General features: G+C 44.2%; 1 protein-coding gene and 1 pseudogene across 3 annotated transcripts in view; both read left to right on the forward strand.

Annotated features, from left to right (window-relative positions):
- MTUS2 (microtubule associated scaffold protein 2) overlaps positions 1-18,594 on the forward strand; it is a 610,477-nt gene that overhangs the window by 542,289 nt on the left and 49,594 nt on the right. For all 3 annotated transcript variants that reach the window (XM_045978371.1, XM_045978372.1, XM_045978373.1), the window contains one exon: positions 8,630-8,696. In XM_045978371.1, the coding sequence (XP_045834327.1) occupies positions 8,630-8,696 (67 nt within the window). The remainder of the gene's footprint in view (positions 1-8,629; positions 8,697-18,594) is intronic.
- Positions 6,236-6,336, forward strand: LOC123925371 (annotated as a pseudogene).

Genomic DNA, 18,594 nt, shown 5'->3' on the forward strand with positions numbered 1-18,594 from the left:
GTGAAAGTCGTGTGATACTGACCATGCCTGTTTCTGGAATCTAGGGAAAGGAGAAATCTATGCTGGAATCTTAGGCAAGGTTTCCTGGAAAAAAATGGAACATGAACTACACTTTGAGGAATGGGGTGGAGTTTTAATGAACTGTGTGAGGAACAGGAATGTAATTCTAAGCAAGAAGTGCATGAGTCAAGGTGTGTTAGTCCCGTTTGATGAAAGATGAGACTAAACACAGGGGGAAGGCACATAGGGAGTGTTGGGGAAATATTTTCCAGGCTGAAAGCCAGACCCAAGTTTTTTAACTTGAGTTATAAGCAGTAGAAATCCATCTTGGGATTTCGAACAGAGAGGCAATCTATAGAAAGACTCATTCTTTAAGTATTTTGAAAGGAAAGGTGTGACCAGGGAAGGCAGTTGGGACACACAGATGGATTTCAAAGTCTGGGTGCAGGATCCAGCCAGCACCTCTGCACACACAGAAACTCTTTACCCTTAGCCCTCCAGAGCTGATCCTTCTTAGGAGCATTGAGTTATTGAGAGAAATAAACTGGATGTAAACTAGAGTGCCAACTTGTTTTTTTTTTAACAATAAGAAATGTCACTGACAAGCAAACAAACAATAACAAGCCTGAGAAACATGTATTTCTTTTCAGAGTCAAAAGTCCAGCTTCATAAGAAGCTTTGATGAGAATGGAATCTGAGCCAGCAAGTTATGGTCTTTAGGCATTCAGTGGCCTCAGAGCCTATGTGTCTGTGTCCCATCGCCCCTCCAGCCGGAAACTTGAGAAGGCTCCGTGATTGTCCCCTGCCTTGATGATGGCCTTTTCTAAGCTCCTTTTGCTCCCTCCACAGATCACTTTGTCTTGCTGGCTTAGGTACTGTTCTATACCCTTGGGGGGTTACTTTGCATATCTTCACCCTAATCTTACATGTGTTGATGATAATCGCAAAGGCTGGTCTACTTTACCTTTTATCTACATTGTTGGGAGGGGTGTGGGTTGGGAGAAGACACCTCACTGTTCTTCCCAGGCATCTGGTACCTGACAGTAATAAATTTGGGACGGTGATAAGATAACATCCCGGAAGATCAAGAAACTTCTGTAGGGGTGCCGCATAAAGGAATTAAAAATCGTGGCCCTGGCTCATTTTCCTTTCTTTTGCTTTCCCTGCGATCCAGAATGTCCCAGCATTGCTTCTGTGGATTCACATTCCTTCAGCTTGCAGCCCCTAAGACTCTGTCCTTTCTAGTTGTCGATTAGTCATCCAGGTGGGGTCTGGCCTTGCCTTATTAAGTACAGCATCTTAGGAAGCTAGATATTTTGTAATCACCAATATACAGGAAAAAGCCTGGGTGATGCACCCTAAGTTTAGTCTTTCTGATTTCTTTTAAAGCAAGATGTGGTTTTGTTCATTTTGCACACAAGTAGACACTGACACGTAATTAAGAATATTAAATGTGAGGGATACTTTCTCTTGACCGGTCTATATTAAATTTTATTGCAGAGTAGAAGAGCAGACACAAAAATACAGTGCCTTATATTAATTATGGGTGAAAAAAATAATATTTATTGACTGAGTCAAAGCAGGGCATTGGTGCTGCCTTAAAGCCATAATAACTGAAATGAAAAACAAAAGGTCAGTCCACCTCCCAAAGGAATTTTCCACAGAGCCGAGTTATGACTCTGGCCAATCTTCCCAGTATTCATATTAAAAATGAATGCAGCGTTCACAAAAGGTGGTACGAAAACCACACTGAAGACTTAAGCGTTCTGTTGATGTCTCCTAGTGTAATTCATTTTGAAATACAAAAGAAAATATTTCCCTAGGAAGACAAAGTTCTGCCACGTAGAATTAAAGCCTAACCTCAACTCATGGAGCCATGGGTGAAAAGCAGTATTATTTCTGGAAAGAATGAAAAACTTAACCTCTTTGTAACGTCATGTGTGTGTATGTCCACTTTGAATTTCAGAATTCACAATAAAAAAAGATCTGGAAGTTTCTTCAAACAGCAGAATTCTATAGATGTCTTATTTAATTCCCTGTGTGGGTCTTGTGTTTAACCTGAGAAGGTGGCCCAACTTGCCTAGTTGAATTGGTTTTACCTGCATTGACTCCAGGGCAGGCTATAAGGATAGAAAAAATGAGATATTAGTTGGGAGTCTGTGGACTTACATGTATATATTTTTAATGGGGGGAGAGGACAGCTGGTTAAAACACTCAGAACTGTAGTGAATTTTATGAAATTGTCATCAGCGCCCTTGTAGCTGATCAAGAACTCCTTTGGGGAGAATCACGGAGCAGAGGCAGGAACAGGTGAGAGAAAGAGAAGGACCCCTATGATAGAGGAGACACAGGTTCCCAGAAATAGCCTGCGGTACTGTTTTGTGTCAGGATCCTCCCGGCTTTCACCTGGGGGCTCCCACATTCCTCCTGCATGTTCATCCTCCGCTCAGGAATTCTCCAGAGACGGCCCCGCGGGCTTGAGTTCTGACGCATTGTTTTATAATTGTATTTTCACTTACTGACTCTCTGGGAGACTCTTCAACTCCTTGAAGGCAGAAATATCCTGCCTGGTCTGTCTGCCTGGCACATAGTAGGCACTGAGTAGAGCGGTGCTGTTTTGTATGGATTCCCTATTTCTGGATTGACGGGTTGGGGGTGAAGATACCTCCGTTCCCCCAACGCTCAGCTTTAATAAGAAGCGGAGTGTTCTGTTGGTTTCTGATTCAAGGAGGAGCTTAGGTGGCCGATGCCCAAGGCTAGAATCGCATGGGCGAGGCTAACAAGGAGGGACGTTTTCACTTTCTGTTCCCACCAAGTTCACGGGGTAACATCAGCCACCTGAACAGATAACTCCCGTCCACCGAGCACGTTACGGTAACAGCATGTGGCAGGCTGGCTTGGGGCTTGGCCACGCACCCAGTTACCTGAAGCTGGTGGAACGATTAGCAGGTTGTATGCTTTGCCAGGCTTGTGTCTGTCACTAGGAAAGATTGAAAGCAGTTCCCCCCCCATGGTCTGTGAGCACCTTAGCACGGAGAGCCGAACGTGAGAAGAAACGTAGGCGTCGCCGTAGCCGACTTGCAGTGGTCTGTTCCAGGCTAGAGGTAGAGGGGGAGAGTTGGATGTTTTATGGGGCTAGCTCATCTCAGATTCCATCTGTGAATACAGCCTATCGCGCTAAAGAGAATAGAGAACTCAGTGTGCAACAGAGGGGTACGTGCGTGACCAAATAAATAAAAGAGGTGGCTAAGAAGACACAGCTGTTGTATGGGGCTTAGATGAATGTTCCCCAAGGGTCCATTTCCAGTGAAGCCTGTCCTGGAGTAAACAGTAATTGCAGAGGAATGGTCTTTTAGACTTGGCGACTTCTGGACAGTATCACCGGGCTAGTTTGGATGGTTAATACTGAGTTCTATTTTTAGGCCTTTGGAGTGAAAGCAGGAGCTCATGTGCTTGGCACCAGTAAGGAATTTTCCACTCATTCCCCATGTAGGGAAGCACTGATCTCACACTGGGCCCTCGGAGGAGGCCTTGCTCAAATTTCATCCCACCATGGCATCACGCTGGACCGGCTTGGGTTGGGGAGCGAAGGGGAACAGTGGCATGACATCCTTTTGAAGGGAGCCTTTGGGGCGGCCTTCCGCCTGGGTACTCGACAGAACCTAGGGGTCTCGCAAGATCACTGCTGGAATCTGTTGAGCCATGATGGGTAGGAGGGTTAACTTAGAGGCAGGTGGAGAAAATGGAAGGTTTCTTGAGGTTCCCTTCTTGCCTTAAGGAAGGGAGTTCCTACAGTGCTCATTGTTGACTCACTCCATTGCAGGGCAGCCTTATGTCATTCTGCAGGAAACAAAAAGTGACTTCACTGATGCAGAAAATTCGTAAATTAGAAGAGTTGGTATCATTTCAAAAACAAGCACTTAAAGGAGGAAGGACTGTCGCCAATCCGCACAGGCTGGCCTGAGCAAGCGGCGCTGGGCTGAGCCAGCATCTTCAGGAGGAATGAATTAGCAGGCCCCCAGAAGGGGTTAGGGACAGCTGATGGGGAAAGCAGAATGGCCACCCTAGCAGGTCTTACAGCCCCAGTACGCTCTACCAGACAGGTACTGGCTTGCGACCCATAAATCAATACCATGGAGATGGGATGGTAGTTCTAGTGGTAGGATGGGTGTGAATCCAACCAAGGATTTTTTTTTTTTAAGTAGTCGGGCGCTGGCACCGACTCACTCAGAGTTAGGAACGAAGCTCTGTGCTCAGATCCCATCTGAGGATCCGTGGGGTTTGGATCTTGATGCTGAGTCTGTATAAGCATGGGGAGGAGGAGGCCCTCCCACTGTGTTAGTGGTCGGCAAAGAGTATGGACTCTGGCTTCACCTTTTCCTAGCCAGACATGCAGGGGCTGGTTGCTTAGCCATGGAGCCTCAGTTCTGTCCTCCCCCAGGGAAATAGAACCCAGGGCCCACCTGACAGCATTTGGAGGACTAAGCGAGGTCACGGGCTTACCCAGCTCTGTGCCGGGCATAGTGAAGTGTTTGGAAAGGTTCACACTAATAAAAGTGTAGTAACTAGCCAGACCTTACGAGAGTTTCGTTGTTCTTGACATTGACATCTTCGGGTTGGTTGCTAATCTTTGGCAGCTGATCGGTCCTTCCTTAGTACGCCACTTGAGGACTCTAGTTTGAAACTGGTTGGTATTACAGCTTACAGGCTATGCTTGCAAAACTTTGGCAATGCGGGTGGGGTCGGGTAATCTTCCTTCAGTCTTTCCCCCTCGCTGCCTCCCAAAATGGAGAGGGTGCTGGACCTGTAGTCTCCCCTGACCCCTGCCTATTTCCCCTTCCATCTCTCTTCTCTTCCCATCCGCTCCCTTTCTTTTTTTGCTTCTTATATTCTCTCGGTGTGTTTTTCCTAAAGCAAAGATGGGAGGGGTAGGCCTGGTGGGAAGTATAGGCCTTAGCTTTTCATCAAAGTGGTTCAAGTCTGAAGGTCACCCACAACCTCTACCATCATCAGCACCGTCTCCCGCTGAGGCCTGTCCTCCTTACTGGACCTCTAAGCCACTCCTTCCTCAAATGTCTTCTTTTCCTGTGGCTGGAAAGTAGAGAGGGATCTATGGTCATTTGGGAGATGGCTTGGCAGGACTAACATCCACTTAGGGCTTCTTTCCCTGGGGCCAGGTTGGGGGACGGTGCTGCTGTTCGAGCTGAAGCAAGTGTTGGCTCGCATGAGAGCATTAGAAATTAGAGTTGGTTTGTTGTGTTTTACGTTCTGGTTGTTCACTGCCTAAGCTCATCTAAGTCTGTATCTTTGAGCAGTCTCACTGTGAATACTTTAATAATGCTATTTTGGGACTGATAAGTATAGAGCAGTTAACCCTTGAAGAACACAGGGATTAGGGTCCCTGACCCCCTGCACAGCCAAAAATCTGTGTATTAACTCTTGACTCCCAAAAACTGAATGAGTGATAACCCACTGTCGACCAGAAGCCTTACTGATAATGGTTGATTAACACATATTTTGTATACTATATGTATTAGAGATTTTATTTATTTATTTGACAGACAGAGATTTCAAGTAGGCAGAGAGGCAGGCAGAGAGAGAGAGGAAGAAGCAGGCTGCCTGCTGAGCAGAGAGCCCAATGCGGGGCTCGATCCCAGGACCCTGGGATCATGACCTGAGCCGAAGGCAGAGGCTTTAACCCACTAAGCCACCCAGGCACCCCATGTATACTATATGTATTAGATAATGGTATTCGTACAATAAATTGGGGGAAAGAAAATATTATTTAAAAAAATCACGAGGAAGTTCAAACCTGTGTTGTTCAATGGTCAGCTTTATTTCTGTTCTCTGGCTGTGCTTAGGAACTAAGGATTAAAAATTATTCTTTTTTGTTTTAAGATTTTATTTTTAAGTAATTCTTCACCCAGCATGGGGCTTGAACTCGCAATCCCAAGATCAAGAGTCGCATGCTATACTGACTGAGCCATCTAGGCATCCCAAAAAATTATTCTTTTTTTTAAAATATATTTTATTTATTTATTTGACAGAGAGAGAGGTCACAAGTAGGCAGAGAGGCAGGCAGAGAGAGAGGGAGAAACAGGCCCCCCACTGAGCAGAGAGCCCGATGCGGGGCTCCATCCCAGGACCCTGAGATCATGACCTGAGCTGAAGGCAGAGGCTTAAACCACTGAGCCACCCAGGCGCCCCCAAAATTATTCTTGATAGTAGAAACAAGTTAATTTTTTCACTAGTTTAAGATTATTTCAAGTACAGAGAAGATTAACATGGCCCCTGAGCAAGGATGACATGCAAATCCATGAGGCATTCCATATTTGGAAAAAAAAAAAAAGGTTATTTCAGGGTAGATACTGAAATTTACCCTCTCTGGAATACCACATTTTCTTAATTTGTAGTAACAAGTTGAATGTCAGTTGGCCACATTATGCTGTGTTAGAACAAGCATAGAAAATCCCTGTGATCTGCCTGATTGAACTCTTTCCCTGTTAACCAGACTTCAAACTTAGAATAGAATCAGGTCAGAGCCAAGAAGCCTTTTTTTTTTGAGACAGAGAGCATGAGTTGGGGGAGAAGTAAAAGGGAGAGGGACAAGAAGACTCTGTGCTGAGTGTGGAGCCCCACATAGGGCTTGATCCCAGGACCCTGAGGTCATGACCTAAGCTGAAATCAAGAGTCGGATGCTTAACCAAATGAGCCACCAACCCCCCCCCCCCACCAAGAAGGTATTAAAGATTTTACTTATTTATTTGAGAGAGAGAGCAAGCATGAGAGGAGGGAGGTCAGAGGGAGAAGCAGACCCCCCGTTGTGCAGGGAGCCCGATATGGGACTCGATCCCAGGACTCCAGGATCATGACCTGAGCTGAAGACAGTTGCTCAACCAACTGAGCCACCCAGGCGCCCCCAAAAAGGTATTTTAAAAGGCAAAACAAAACAAAAAACAGAACATAAGAATATGCCCGTTCTAAACACATTTAGATTCTTAATATGGAGAAGCCCCTAGTATCTGTAGGATATTATCCAGTTGCAAATGAAATGAAAGGAAAACAACAGAGAATAACAACTCACATTTATATAGAGCTTGCTAAGTGTCACGCAACCTTCTAACTACTTTGCACATATTAATTTCTTCAACCCTCATAATGACCCTGGGCGGCGGGCATGACATAGAGGCAGCATTGCTTAGTGATTAGGAAAACATCGACTCTCAGGCGTGTTTGCTAGCCTTCAAATTCAGGAAAGACAAAGATACTGTGGGCTGAGATGGAAGGAATGAGGCTTCATGAATAAAATGGAAGTCTTCTGTCCTTCAAAGGATTTATTTTTGCTACATTATTCTTTAAAAAAGAAAACATAAGCTAAGAATGGTTGATGGCTGCGACTGTAATAGCTCTCAGTTTATTATGCAAATGGAGTTTTACTTAGGTATTGTGACATTATGACGTTGCGTAGCAAACATCCTTTGGGTAACCTGATGCATAGCAAACATCCTTTGGGTAACCTGATGGGACCGTGCATCCCATCAACCCAGCGCAGCACACGTGTTACCTGGGTGTAGACACCACAGCCACAGACATGAGATGGCACGTGCTGCTGATTTCCATTGGATACCGGTTCTTTGCAGGGGCTGTGGTCGGAGTCAAAGGAGGTTAAGGAAAAAAAAAAAACAACCCTGATAATATTCATGCTAGATATATGGTACACATTTTAGCTTCATTTCCCTTTTGGGAAATGTTTGCTCTGGGAGCACATTCTACAGAAGGAAGAGACTTTGTGTGAAGGCCTACATTTTTGGTATCTCTAACGTGAAGAAGATTTATATAGTTCACCTTGCCTCGTTATTATTAGTAACAATGAAAGTATAACACATGTCACTATTTCTGGTGGCTCCGTAACCCAGATTACAAATTCAGCATTTCTTCAGGGACTCCTGTTTTATGTCAGGGAAGACATATGATCTGAAAACAACTTAGCAGTCATTTAATTACATATGGCGCCCTTTGCACTGAAAAGCATTTCAAGTGGGACTTTTCCTCTTGTTCCTTCTAGTGCTGCAGACAAATGCAACAAAAAACTTGGAAACCTTGAATGTTGGTGTTGGGCTCCTTACAAAGAAAACTGTTTCATGTTAAGTTTTCTGTTCATTATTAGGTAGCCGACCATGTATGTATGGACAAAAGGGTAAGTGTAAGGGGACAGATGGTAAAATAAGCATTTTTCCTTTGGAGAGGTACGGCATGGATGTCTTCATGGTCAAAAATCTCCTACTAGTGATAACAATTAACAGGGTATCATAACACCTACCAGGTGATTACTGTGCGGGGCGTAGGCTCTCAAAGTATTGTAGGACGATGTAGACAAGAGAACAATACAGAGAAAAGCACAACCAGGGTTATTATTATTATATTGCAAGCTTTGCGATTTGAATGTGATACAAATGAACGAGTCAGACTCTGCTTTGTGATTTTTTTCTATGCTCATATAATGAGAAAATTGCCTCCCTATGGGCTACACTTAGAAATATTTGCTTAATATGATGCATTGATGAAACATGTGAAAGTGCTTATCTAGCATAAAACTAGGGGACTCTCGGTATCCATTTTGTCTTCGCAGAATGAAAGTGCCCTTGTGAAAGAAAAAGAGCTGTCAATCGAGCTTGCAAACATCAGGGATGAAGTTGGTAAGTAGGGCATTGACAATGAGGAGCCTGAAGACTGTCTTTTCCTGATACCTGTGAATGTGTGTTAACAAAGCAATTATGTCTCCTGTGATCAGCCAGGGCAGGACTGCCTGGAAAAATGAAGCCTCTTCCCCAGCACAGCGGCGGGTTAGGGAAGCCTTGCAGGGAGCCGTAATTTGTACATCTCTGTTGTTACAAGGACAGCTTCATAAACAGTTCACGGGGGAAGTACTCTGGCCTCGACTGCACTCTTTGCAGATGGCAGCACACACATCCGTCTGTGTGGTGTGCTGGGAGCAGTACCCTCCGTCTTGGTACCCGCGGCGCCGGCAGAGCTCCAAAGGGAGCCGCAGAGCTTTGCTGGGTAAACGAGGTACTCTCTGCAGTCTATCTCTGCGGATATCCCAAGGCTTCCTGCTACCGTAGCCATGAAACACGCTATGATACAGAACGAGATCAGAAACCTGAGCCTGGACGGATTAAACACACTAGGGTTCATGTCGAAACTCCTAGTCTTTGGCTAGCTTATAGTGTAGCTCACTCTGAACCAGAAGAGACCTTGCAGGTGACAGGATGATCCCCAGACTGGGGGTGTCTGAGACATGGATGGGCTTTCACCTCTAACCCAAAGAGCAGACCAAGTATTTTCCAAGTTCCAATTTCTTTTTTTTTTCCTCAAGATTCTATTTATTTATTTGACAGAGAGAGAAAGCACAAGTAGGCAGAGCAGCATACAGAGGGAGAAGCAGACTCCCTGCTGAGCAGCTGGTGTGGGCTCAGATGTGGGACTCAATCCCAGGACCCTGGGATCATGACCTGAGCCAAAGGCAGCTGCTTAACTGACTGAGCCACCGAGGCGGCCCTCTGTGTTCCAATTTCCTGATCCCATTTGTCTCTTGGGGATGTGTTCGTCTGCCTCCCCAGGAACCAGTCAGCAAAGGCGAAATTAGGGTGGCCTTTTCCCCTTGGCCTGCTCTCTTCTCTTTACAGAGAACAATTCACCTCCAACCCATGCGGTCGTGCGGGCAGCCTGCCAAGCACAGGTGTGGCTCCCTTCACGAGTGAAGGGACCTGAACAGTCCCAGCCATCCTGGGCAGGTGGCACCACACCTTTTCCTTCAGGCCAGCCAGGCAAACAGGCCTTGACTCTGAAGCCCAGACTTCCCTGGGGAACGTGGGCCGGAGATGTGCAGTGGACCCCACAGTGATTTCCAAACACAGTTTCCCCTTCTCCCCTCCCCTTTATTTTTTCCCTTTTTTTTTTTTTTTAATGGAGGATTTCTTCTTCCTGCTTATTTTGTCATTGAGCTAGGTCAACGATGGGCTTTTCTCCCCTCTGGGGAGAGCAGGCCCCTGTAGGAAAGCCATAAAGAACCATTCCTCCTTCCTAGCCTTGCCTGTGTGTGATCCCTACCCAGCTACAGGGTACTCCGCCCCTGACCATCCCCTGACCAGGAGCCCCAGTGCCTGAGCCCCTATACAGCAGGTTTCCCAAGGAAGGCCTGCGGAGCAGAGTGGAGGTTGTGAGAGGGGCTCCCGGGAAGCCCAGGGCCACGAGTGAGTGTGTTTCTCGAATGAGTTTTTAGGTTGTCTGAGACTTAGTGGTTCTGAGCATGGACTTTGCAGGCCCATGACCCAAGTTCAGGTCAAGCAAGTTGGCTAACCTCTCTGTCTCTCAGGTTCCCCTTCTTAAAAAGGAAAGTCGATTAAAGAGGGTAATGCTGATGAAGCAGTCTGTGAAGGAGATTCCCTATTAGTTGGTAGCACCTTGAATCTAAAAATAGAGGACAAAATCTTCCACAGTCATTTGAGTTTCTCCCCAGAGCGATGCCGGCACCCCCACGGATAGGCTTTGGTTCTGGGCTGTGCACAGGGCTGTGCACCCTGTGTACCCTGATCCTGCCAGATGGGATGTGTCCAATCCAGTGCCGATTCCCTCTGCCCTTTCCTGAAGCTCCTGAAGTCAGCAGGAACCACGCAAGGAGTACACTGAGTTTTTGTATTTCAGTCTTCTTTGATGTCTGCCCTGGCGCTAAGAATAGAACCAGAAATCATCTGCCAAATGAATCAACGGTGGGGTGAGATGGGGGTGCAGAAGGCCTTGGCAACAGCCGGGCCTGGACCATTCTACCCCTCACTCAGCCCAGTGGATGCTTCAGCAGCAACTTCCGTAGCCAATGCAGAGCCTGCATTCGTGAGAGAAGACAGACGGTGCAGTGTGGGGAGCTACTGTGAACTCTAAAGTCCGAGAGTTCTCAGATCTTGGCCAGCAGGGCATATCCCCGAAGGAAAAGGGGAACTAAGCTTATAAAGTTGATTTTAGAATGGTCATCTAGAAAGAGAGATGGGCAATCCTGTCTCCTTACCAGAAGCCCTGTCAGCAGAATCCGATGGGGGCGGCTGGAGTAGGGCATCATGGGGGTCATGAGGGGCAGCAGGGGGGAGGCTGGGGGGAGCTGGAATTTCCACGTGTTTTGAAATCAGACATGGAAGAGGAAGAAGCAGCAAGCAATCAGAATGGTTTAGAAGACTTTACTGCAGATCCCAGAACAGGGCTCACCTGTGCCCCAGATCTAAACATTCTGCTCAAACCTGTCGTATTTGAACACCCTGAATTCCACCAGTCTCTCCTCATAAGCACACATCAGTTGTTTACATCCTTGGTGGGAATAAATGCAATCAAAGGGTTTTGGTGTCTAGATAGAATCCCCTTAGCTGGTGGGGAGGGGGCGGTAGGGGGAGGTGGGTCTCAGCCCGGGGCATATTAGAATCACCTGCAATGCTTTTTAAAATAACCGTTCCCAAAACCTCTAGAGCAATGGAATCAAAATATTTGAGAATGGGGCTTGGGTTTTTTTGTTTTGTTTTCCTTTAATTCCCAGCTGTTTATAAAGTACAGTGAAATTTGAGAACAAATGAACTACATTGAAGGAACGGGGATTTCTGATCAGAAACAAGGAGTGGGCTGGGAGTCCTGGGAGGCTGGGGTTCCCCCAGTGGAGCGCCTTGGACAGCTAGAGAGCCTAGGGAGAGAAGCCCAGGTGGGAGAGGAAAGGGTACAGAAAGGAAAGATGCAGAGGACAAATTCCACCTGCTCTGAAATTATGCATAGAGTTGGCCCAAGTCCCAGAAAAAGGAAAAGAATATCCTCCTCCTTTCTTCACCTTGGCCTGTCAGGCTAGGGCTGTCCATCTCTGAGTCCCCTCCCAGCTAGGTTAGATGGGCTTTCAGAAACCAGCCACAGAAACGAATCCCCTGGTGTGTCTGCTGGCACACTTCATATTTACAATACATTCCCAGTTGTGACATGTCTGGTGGAGCTACCACAGAATCTTCTAGAAGGTAGACATTTTGACTAGTGCTCCAGTTAGAGGTTTTGATGTGTGTTATCCCACACTGATGGAGAATCCTGATTATAATAGTTTTTTTTTTTTTAAGTAGGCACTTGATTTACATAAACTTCAAGAACATCTCCTAATGAGTGATGTTTTCTGACATGAGGTGTGTGGGAGATTTTTCCATACTGACTTGGTGTCCAACAACTGAATCCAATTCTAACACTAACTGTCCAGGGTTAGGGCATCCCCACAGGCTAAGGACCCCTCTCACAAGACCCACCCCACTTTGGATGCTGGTCACACGCTCCAGGGGCCACCTGTGCTTCTAACAACTGGCTTCAAATCCAGGGGTTTCCACCACCCCCTTCGCAGGTCCAGTAATTCACCAGAATGACTTACAGAGCTCAGAAAAACACTTGACTTGCATGCATTAGAAAGGACACAACTCAGGAACAGCCAAATGTAAGACTTGCACAGTTGCGTAGGATGTGTATTTGGGGCCCGGGGCTAGGGGGTCCAGGAGCTTCTACATCCTCTCCAGATGGCTTACTCTGCCGGCTCTGTGATGCATTGGCCAGCCTGGAAGGGTGTTCATGACCCAGTCTCCAGCTTCTCTTCTCCCTGGCTGGGTTACTGAACACCTAGGATAGATAAAGCACAGGCCAGGCAGGGTCACCATGGATGGTGGGGTCGTTTGTACCCTGCAACGGGGCATCCCTCTCTTAGTAGAGAATGACATGCATCCACATTTCAGCCACTCACCAAGCCCTGTGCCCAGGTGTGGGGCCACTCCCACCAGAGGAAGGAGCACTTCTTTCAGATTTGCACAAAGGAAACATGAGTGCTAGCTGTGACCTAGAGCTATATACTGGTCAGTGGTGACCCCAACTCACTCGTGTCCTCAGGGAGCTTACAGTCGAAGCTCCGTGGAGGAGCGGCTGTCTGAGATGGACTTTGCAGGACGACTAGGATCTGGATAGATGCCTGTAGGAAAGGAAAGAACACGATTCCTGAACGCCAACTACCCTGCTGCCCCAGGAATGACCAGAGCACAGGCCTGGCCCATTCTGCACACCTATGGAAAGAAAGTCTGCTTGTTTCCTCTTTTCATGGAAAAAAAGAATGAAAGAAAGAAAGAGAAAAGAAAGGGAGGAGAAAGACTTTCCATAGTTACCATTTAATAGTTATATGAAACATTTAATCATGCTGCCAAACTAGAAGAAGTTACATCTCTCCTTGGAGCCCTTAGATTTTCCCCATTTTTTGCTATTATTTGCGGTGTTATGTAAATTACTGTTTTCCTCATGTCATTTTCTTGGGAATATATTCTCAAAGTGTGGACCAATCATTTGGATAGATTTCACGTTTGTTCTAAACTCATCTGTATGTGACAGATCCTTGATATTTTTTCTATAAATCAAGATAAAAGATTATGGTGGATTTAGTCTCCGTGTAGCAAGATTGCCTTATAAAGAGGAAATTCCATCAGTATTTCTCTCTGCCCTCTCCCTTCCTCCTTTCCTTCTCCTCTCTCGCCCTCTGTCTCATCTCATCTCGTGTCTTCTCTTCTCTCTCTCTCTCTCTCTCTCTCTCTCTCTCACACACACACACACACACACACACACACACACCTGAGAAGAAACCAGAATCCCCGATAATGTACCAGGGTGAAGTTGGGGGTGGCGCATTTTGTGGTCTAGGAGTTGAGTCCCTGCAGAGTAGCTAAAATTGCTATCATCTGTGTTATGTCATGTCTCCTGTGGATGTGGAGACAAGGCTCTGAGGTCATCCTCCTCTTGAAAGCTTCTCATCCTCAAGTCACCCTTCAGGGACTAGGGGTCTTACCTTGTGTTTGGAGTTGACCTTAACTGGGGCTGTCCTTGGAAGAGCCAAGCAGTAGTGATTGTGGGATGAAGGGCATTTTAGATCTCCAGGGGACCAGAATCCACCACATCAAGGGAAGAAGGAGCAAAGAGGCTAGAAATAGATATTTGACTTTTTAATCACTTTTTTTAAATTCCCAGAAAATGTAGTTCTTAAGATATAAGCCTCAATTTTTAGACAGAGTGGTGCTCTCCAAATTGGGAAGTCAAATAATGAATAATTGAAGGGTCATGCTTATATTTGTAAATGCTGAAATAGATTTATAAGCTGTTCTTCTTAGACGCAGATTATCTTCTTTCGAGATCTTATGCTTCAAGTTGTTGACCACCAGCGGGTGGGTATTTATGGTCCTCTTTCCTGCAAGTCTGCCTTATTAGGAAACCTGAACCTTAAAAAAGTATGAATTGCTTAAAAACATATCTATGAATTAGATGAACTCCACCAAATAGAAAAAACATATGACGTGCACAGCTGCCTTTAAACTGAGCCTCTGGCTCACACTCCCAGGTGCACTGATGCTCACTCAGCCAGTCCAGAGTCCTGAAGGTTCAAGGTAGACCAACACTAACCCCACTGTACGCCTTCCTCTGGATTCCTGCCTCAAATGTGTGCAAAGCTATTACTCTCTGATTTGGTGTGCAATTGCCTCACGTCTTCAAAGCTCTCAATCATCCCAGTAGCCCTCGTTCTGGCTTTATTTACCCGCCACTGCCCCCAAGTCCTAATGCTGGTGGACAGAGCCACCTTCTTGCTTCCGGTGCGTCTTCCGTCACCATCTCTTAGACCCTCCTCTCTTGACCTTATTACAAGCAAGGTCTGTTCTAGCTGTTCCCATCCCAAGTCAGGCACACAGGTTTTATTTTTCTGCCTGCTTCAGACTTAAGATAGACTTTGCCTTTCTATCTCTCTTGAACACTTTAAAAACACTTAACATGAAATATAGTTTTAAAAAAGCATGCAATGTTTAACAAAGCAATAATTCTGGCTAAGTCTCTAAGGTATTATAGAGAAAGCTAAATTATTAAATACACATTTTGATTCAAGTCAGCTTATTGAAACAAAGCAAAAAATACTTAAATGTTTTTTATGATATAAAAAAGGAGATATTAAAGAATTGTGAGAGTTTTGCTATAAAGGTATATAGAAATCTAAGTTTGTGGCAGTAAGCACAGAGGTGTTATTTATTATGCTCTTAAGTTCCTAACTAGAGTAGGTTTTTCAGTTTATTTTCATTTATAACTAGCAACACACACCTACATCTACCCACTGCTGGAAGTATATTTGTGAGATGATTTTATATATGAAATGTCTTCTAGTTTTATGATCTCAAGACCTTGTCTTTACGTAGTGCTTGTACTTGGCAAGCTCTATTACATGATATGTCTTTTGTGTGTGTGTTTGTGTATATTGGACAAAATAGACTTTTAAAAATTATGTTATGTCAGTCACTGTACCGTACATCATTAGTTTTGATGTAGTGTTCCAAGATTCATTGTTTGCGTGTAACACCCAGTGCTCCTGTAATACGTGCCCTCATTAATACCCGTCACGGGGCTCACCTATCTCCCCACCCCCTCCCCTCTAAAAACCTTAGTTTTTTTTCTCAGAGTCCATAGTCTCTCATGGTTCATCTCCCCCTCCGATTCCCTGCCTTCATTTGTCCCTTCGTCTCCTAATGTCCTCTGTGTTATTCCTTATGTTTCACAAATAAGTGAAAACATATGATAATTGACTTTCATGATACATCTTATTTACTTCTTCAGACAACTCAATGGAGTAGGTGTTGGTATTTTTATTTTATAGGAACTTGGGGTTCAGAAGGATTAAGTGACTTCCCTAAGTGTATACAGCTGGTTTGGGCTGAGTCAGGTTCTGGAATTCTAAGCTTACTGTGGCTTCCCCACCCCCACCACCATTTTGGTTTTCGGTCATTTTTAATTTAGCAAATTGAAAAATCAAATAAACAAAGTAAATAGCTGCTTCTCCCGCTTCTATACAACTTTCCCACAAAACTGTAAGAGATGTTAGTATGAATCTGTCAAACTATGAATTACAGTGTAATTATATAACACTGTGATAGTAATTAGCCTGAGGCTATATCCATTAAGATTGAGTTCAGGACAAATAACAGACTCTTCCCAAAATGGTAGCTTCCTCAAGATAAATGGTTTTTCTTTTTTTTTCCCTCTCATGTGAAAGTCAGGAGGTAAGCACCCATGGGCTTACCCATGGTTTTACACTACAAAGTCCCCAGGGGACTCAGTTCTCTTACAGCTCACTGTTGTACCACGCCAAGACTGTGCCCATTTTCCTACAGCCCAGTGTGACAGTTGGTGATACAGTCGTTATATTTATATTCCAGGTAATAGGATGGAGGAAGGAAGGAACAAAGAAACAGAGCACGTGGGTCAGCTGTGTTTGGGGGAAAGTTTCCAGGATCTATACTGCAGTTTGTATCTCATTGGCCAGAACTAAGTTCCAAGGTAAACCTTGCCACAACAGACTGGGAAATGTGCTTTTTTTTCTTGGTGACCTTGGTGAATTATTTTGTTACTAAGAAGAAGGGGAGAATGTGTATTGGGGGCGGTGATCAGCCTGTGCTAGGGGCCCCCATTGCCTCCATTAGTGAGATGGAGGGAACAGTCCTGTCACACCAGGTGATTGAGAGCAAAGTATCTAGCAGAGTGTTTGGCAGAATAGTGGGGGCTCAGTGTGCTATAATTCCCTTAAATGTCAGATTGGATTCTGTCTTCCTTCTTTCACAGCTTTAAAAAACCTGAGTCAAGATGCAAAACCAAGAAGATATCTCAGAAAAAATAATGAATCTTGGGATCACAAAAATATAATGCACATTTTCTGATTTATAAAAATATCTCTTCTAAGCACACCAATTAAAAGACAGTTTTGTCAGATTGGATTTTAAAAAAAAAAAAAGTAAGGCACAGCTATGTACTGCTTCAAAGAAACCCATTTCAAATATAAAGACATAAATAACCTAAAACTAAAAGGATGGGGAAAAGATACGCTGTGCTAACACCAATCAAGAATCGGAGTGTCTGTGTTAATATCATGCAACGAAACTGTCAGACCAGTAAATTACCAAAAGATAGTGACAAAAGAGTCAGCTCACCAAGAAAACATAACAGTACTTAATACCGATATAATTAACCGTAGAGTTTCAAATTACATGCAACAAAAAACGGATAGAACTGAAAGGAGAAATAGACAAATCCACAATTAAGTTTGGAGACTTCCCTCTTCTCTCAGTATCGATAGAACAAGCAGGAAGAAAATCAGTAGAGGTACAGAAGACCTGAACAACACTATCAACCAACTTGACCTAATTGACCTTGATACAACATTCCATCCAACAAGCAGAACACACATTCTTTTCAGATGCACATGGAACATTAAGCAACATAGAATATATTCTGGGCCATAAAAGAAACATCAACAAATATAAAAGAATTGAAATCATACTAAATGTTTTGGACTATAACAGAATTAGACGATAAATCCGTAACATGAAAATATCTGGGAAAACTCCAAGCATTAAGAAATTAAACAGTAGACTTCTAAATAACACACAGGTCAAAGAGGAAACCACAAGGTCAATTAGAAAATATATTGAACTGAATGAAAATAAAAACACGATATTTCAAAATCTTTGGGATGCAAAACTCTCTCTGAATTGCGGAGTTGATATCTTATTAAATTTGCTGAACAAAGTGGGAGAGACCCAGTATGTACTATCACTGACCTAGGCTCTCTGACGCAGAGGTGAGTAGTGTTATTTGAAAGAGGGTTTGATCGAACAGGTTTAGTCTCCTGTCAGAAACCGGAGCATGACGGTAGAGCCTCAAATATACTGTTTTCTTTGCAAGATGGACCACTCAGCATGGCTGGGTTCTGGAAATGCGTGCCCCTCTATAGGGAAATGATATTAGTTCTGAGCTGGGAAAAATTCAAACCAGTGATGTCAACTGACATGATTAGATTTTATTCCAGTAAATGTAATTTTATAAAGTCATTTTAGTTTCTATCCCAAATGGTGCTTACCAGTGCATAGTAATACCAAAACTGCAGACTCCCTTAAATATGCCAAAGGCTGGGTTTCGTTGCCATGGAAAATACATGATCGGCTACAATTTTACCAAACTGCTACTTTCTCTGAGACAATGATTTATTCCAATTGGCAGCAACATGTTTTTTTGATAGTTATAAAGGACTTTTAAGTCAATACACACAGAACATCCTAGTTATTTTTTGTGGAGATGTCCATTTGGTAATTCCCTAAAATATATACTATGAATAATGATAATTTTCTCTTCTGATACATGTTAATATTTTTAAATCTGTCAGTTTAATCCTTAACTAACCTGAATTGACTGACTAGAATAGCTGGAGATACCAAGTGCTGCCCTGGATTACCCCGAGGATAAGTAACTTCTTGAAACTCAGAACTAACTGCTTTGATAAAAGTTGTGACTTTATAAATCTGATATTTAAAGTGGCATATGGCTTACAAAGCCCTTTCCTATATTATTTCATTTGATCCTAACAGTAACCCTAAGAAATAGGTAAGATAGATAATACCACCTCTGTTTTAACAGTGAGTAAATGTTACCCATAAAAAGTAGAAGCAACCCCCCACTGACGTAACTGTAGGAATGACA

This window comes from Meles meles, chromosome 14 (assembly GCF_922984935.1).
Source record: "Meles meles chromosome 14, mMelMel3.1 paternal haplotype, whole genome shotgun sequence".
Taxonomy (NCBI): Eukaryota; Metazoa; Chordata; class Mammalia; order Carnivora; family Mustelidae; genus Meles; species Meles meles.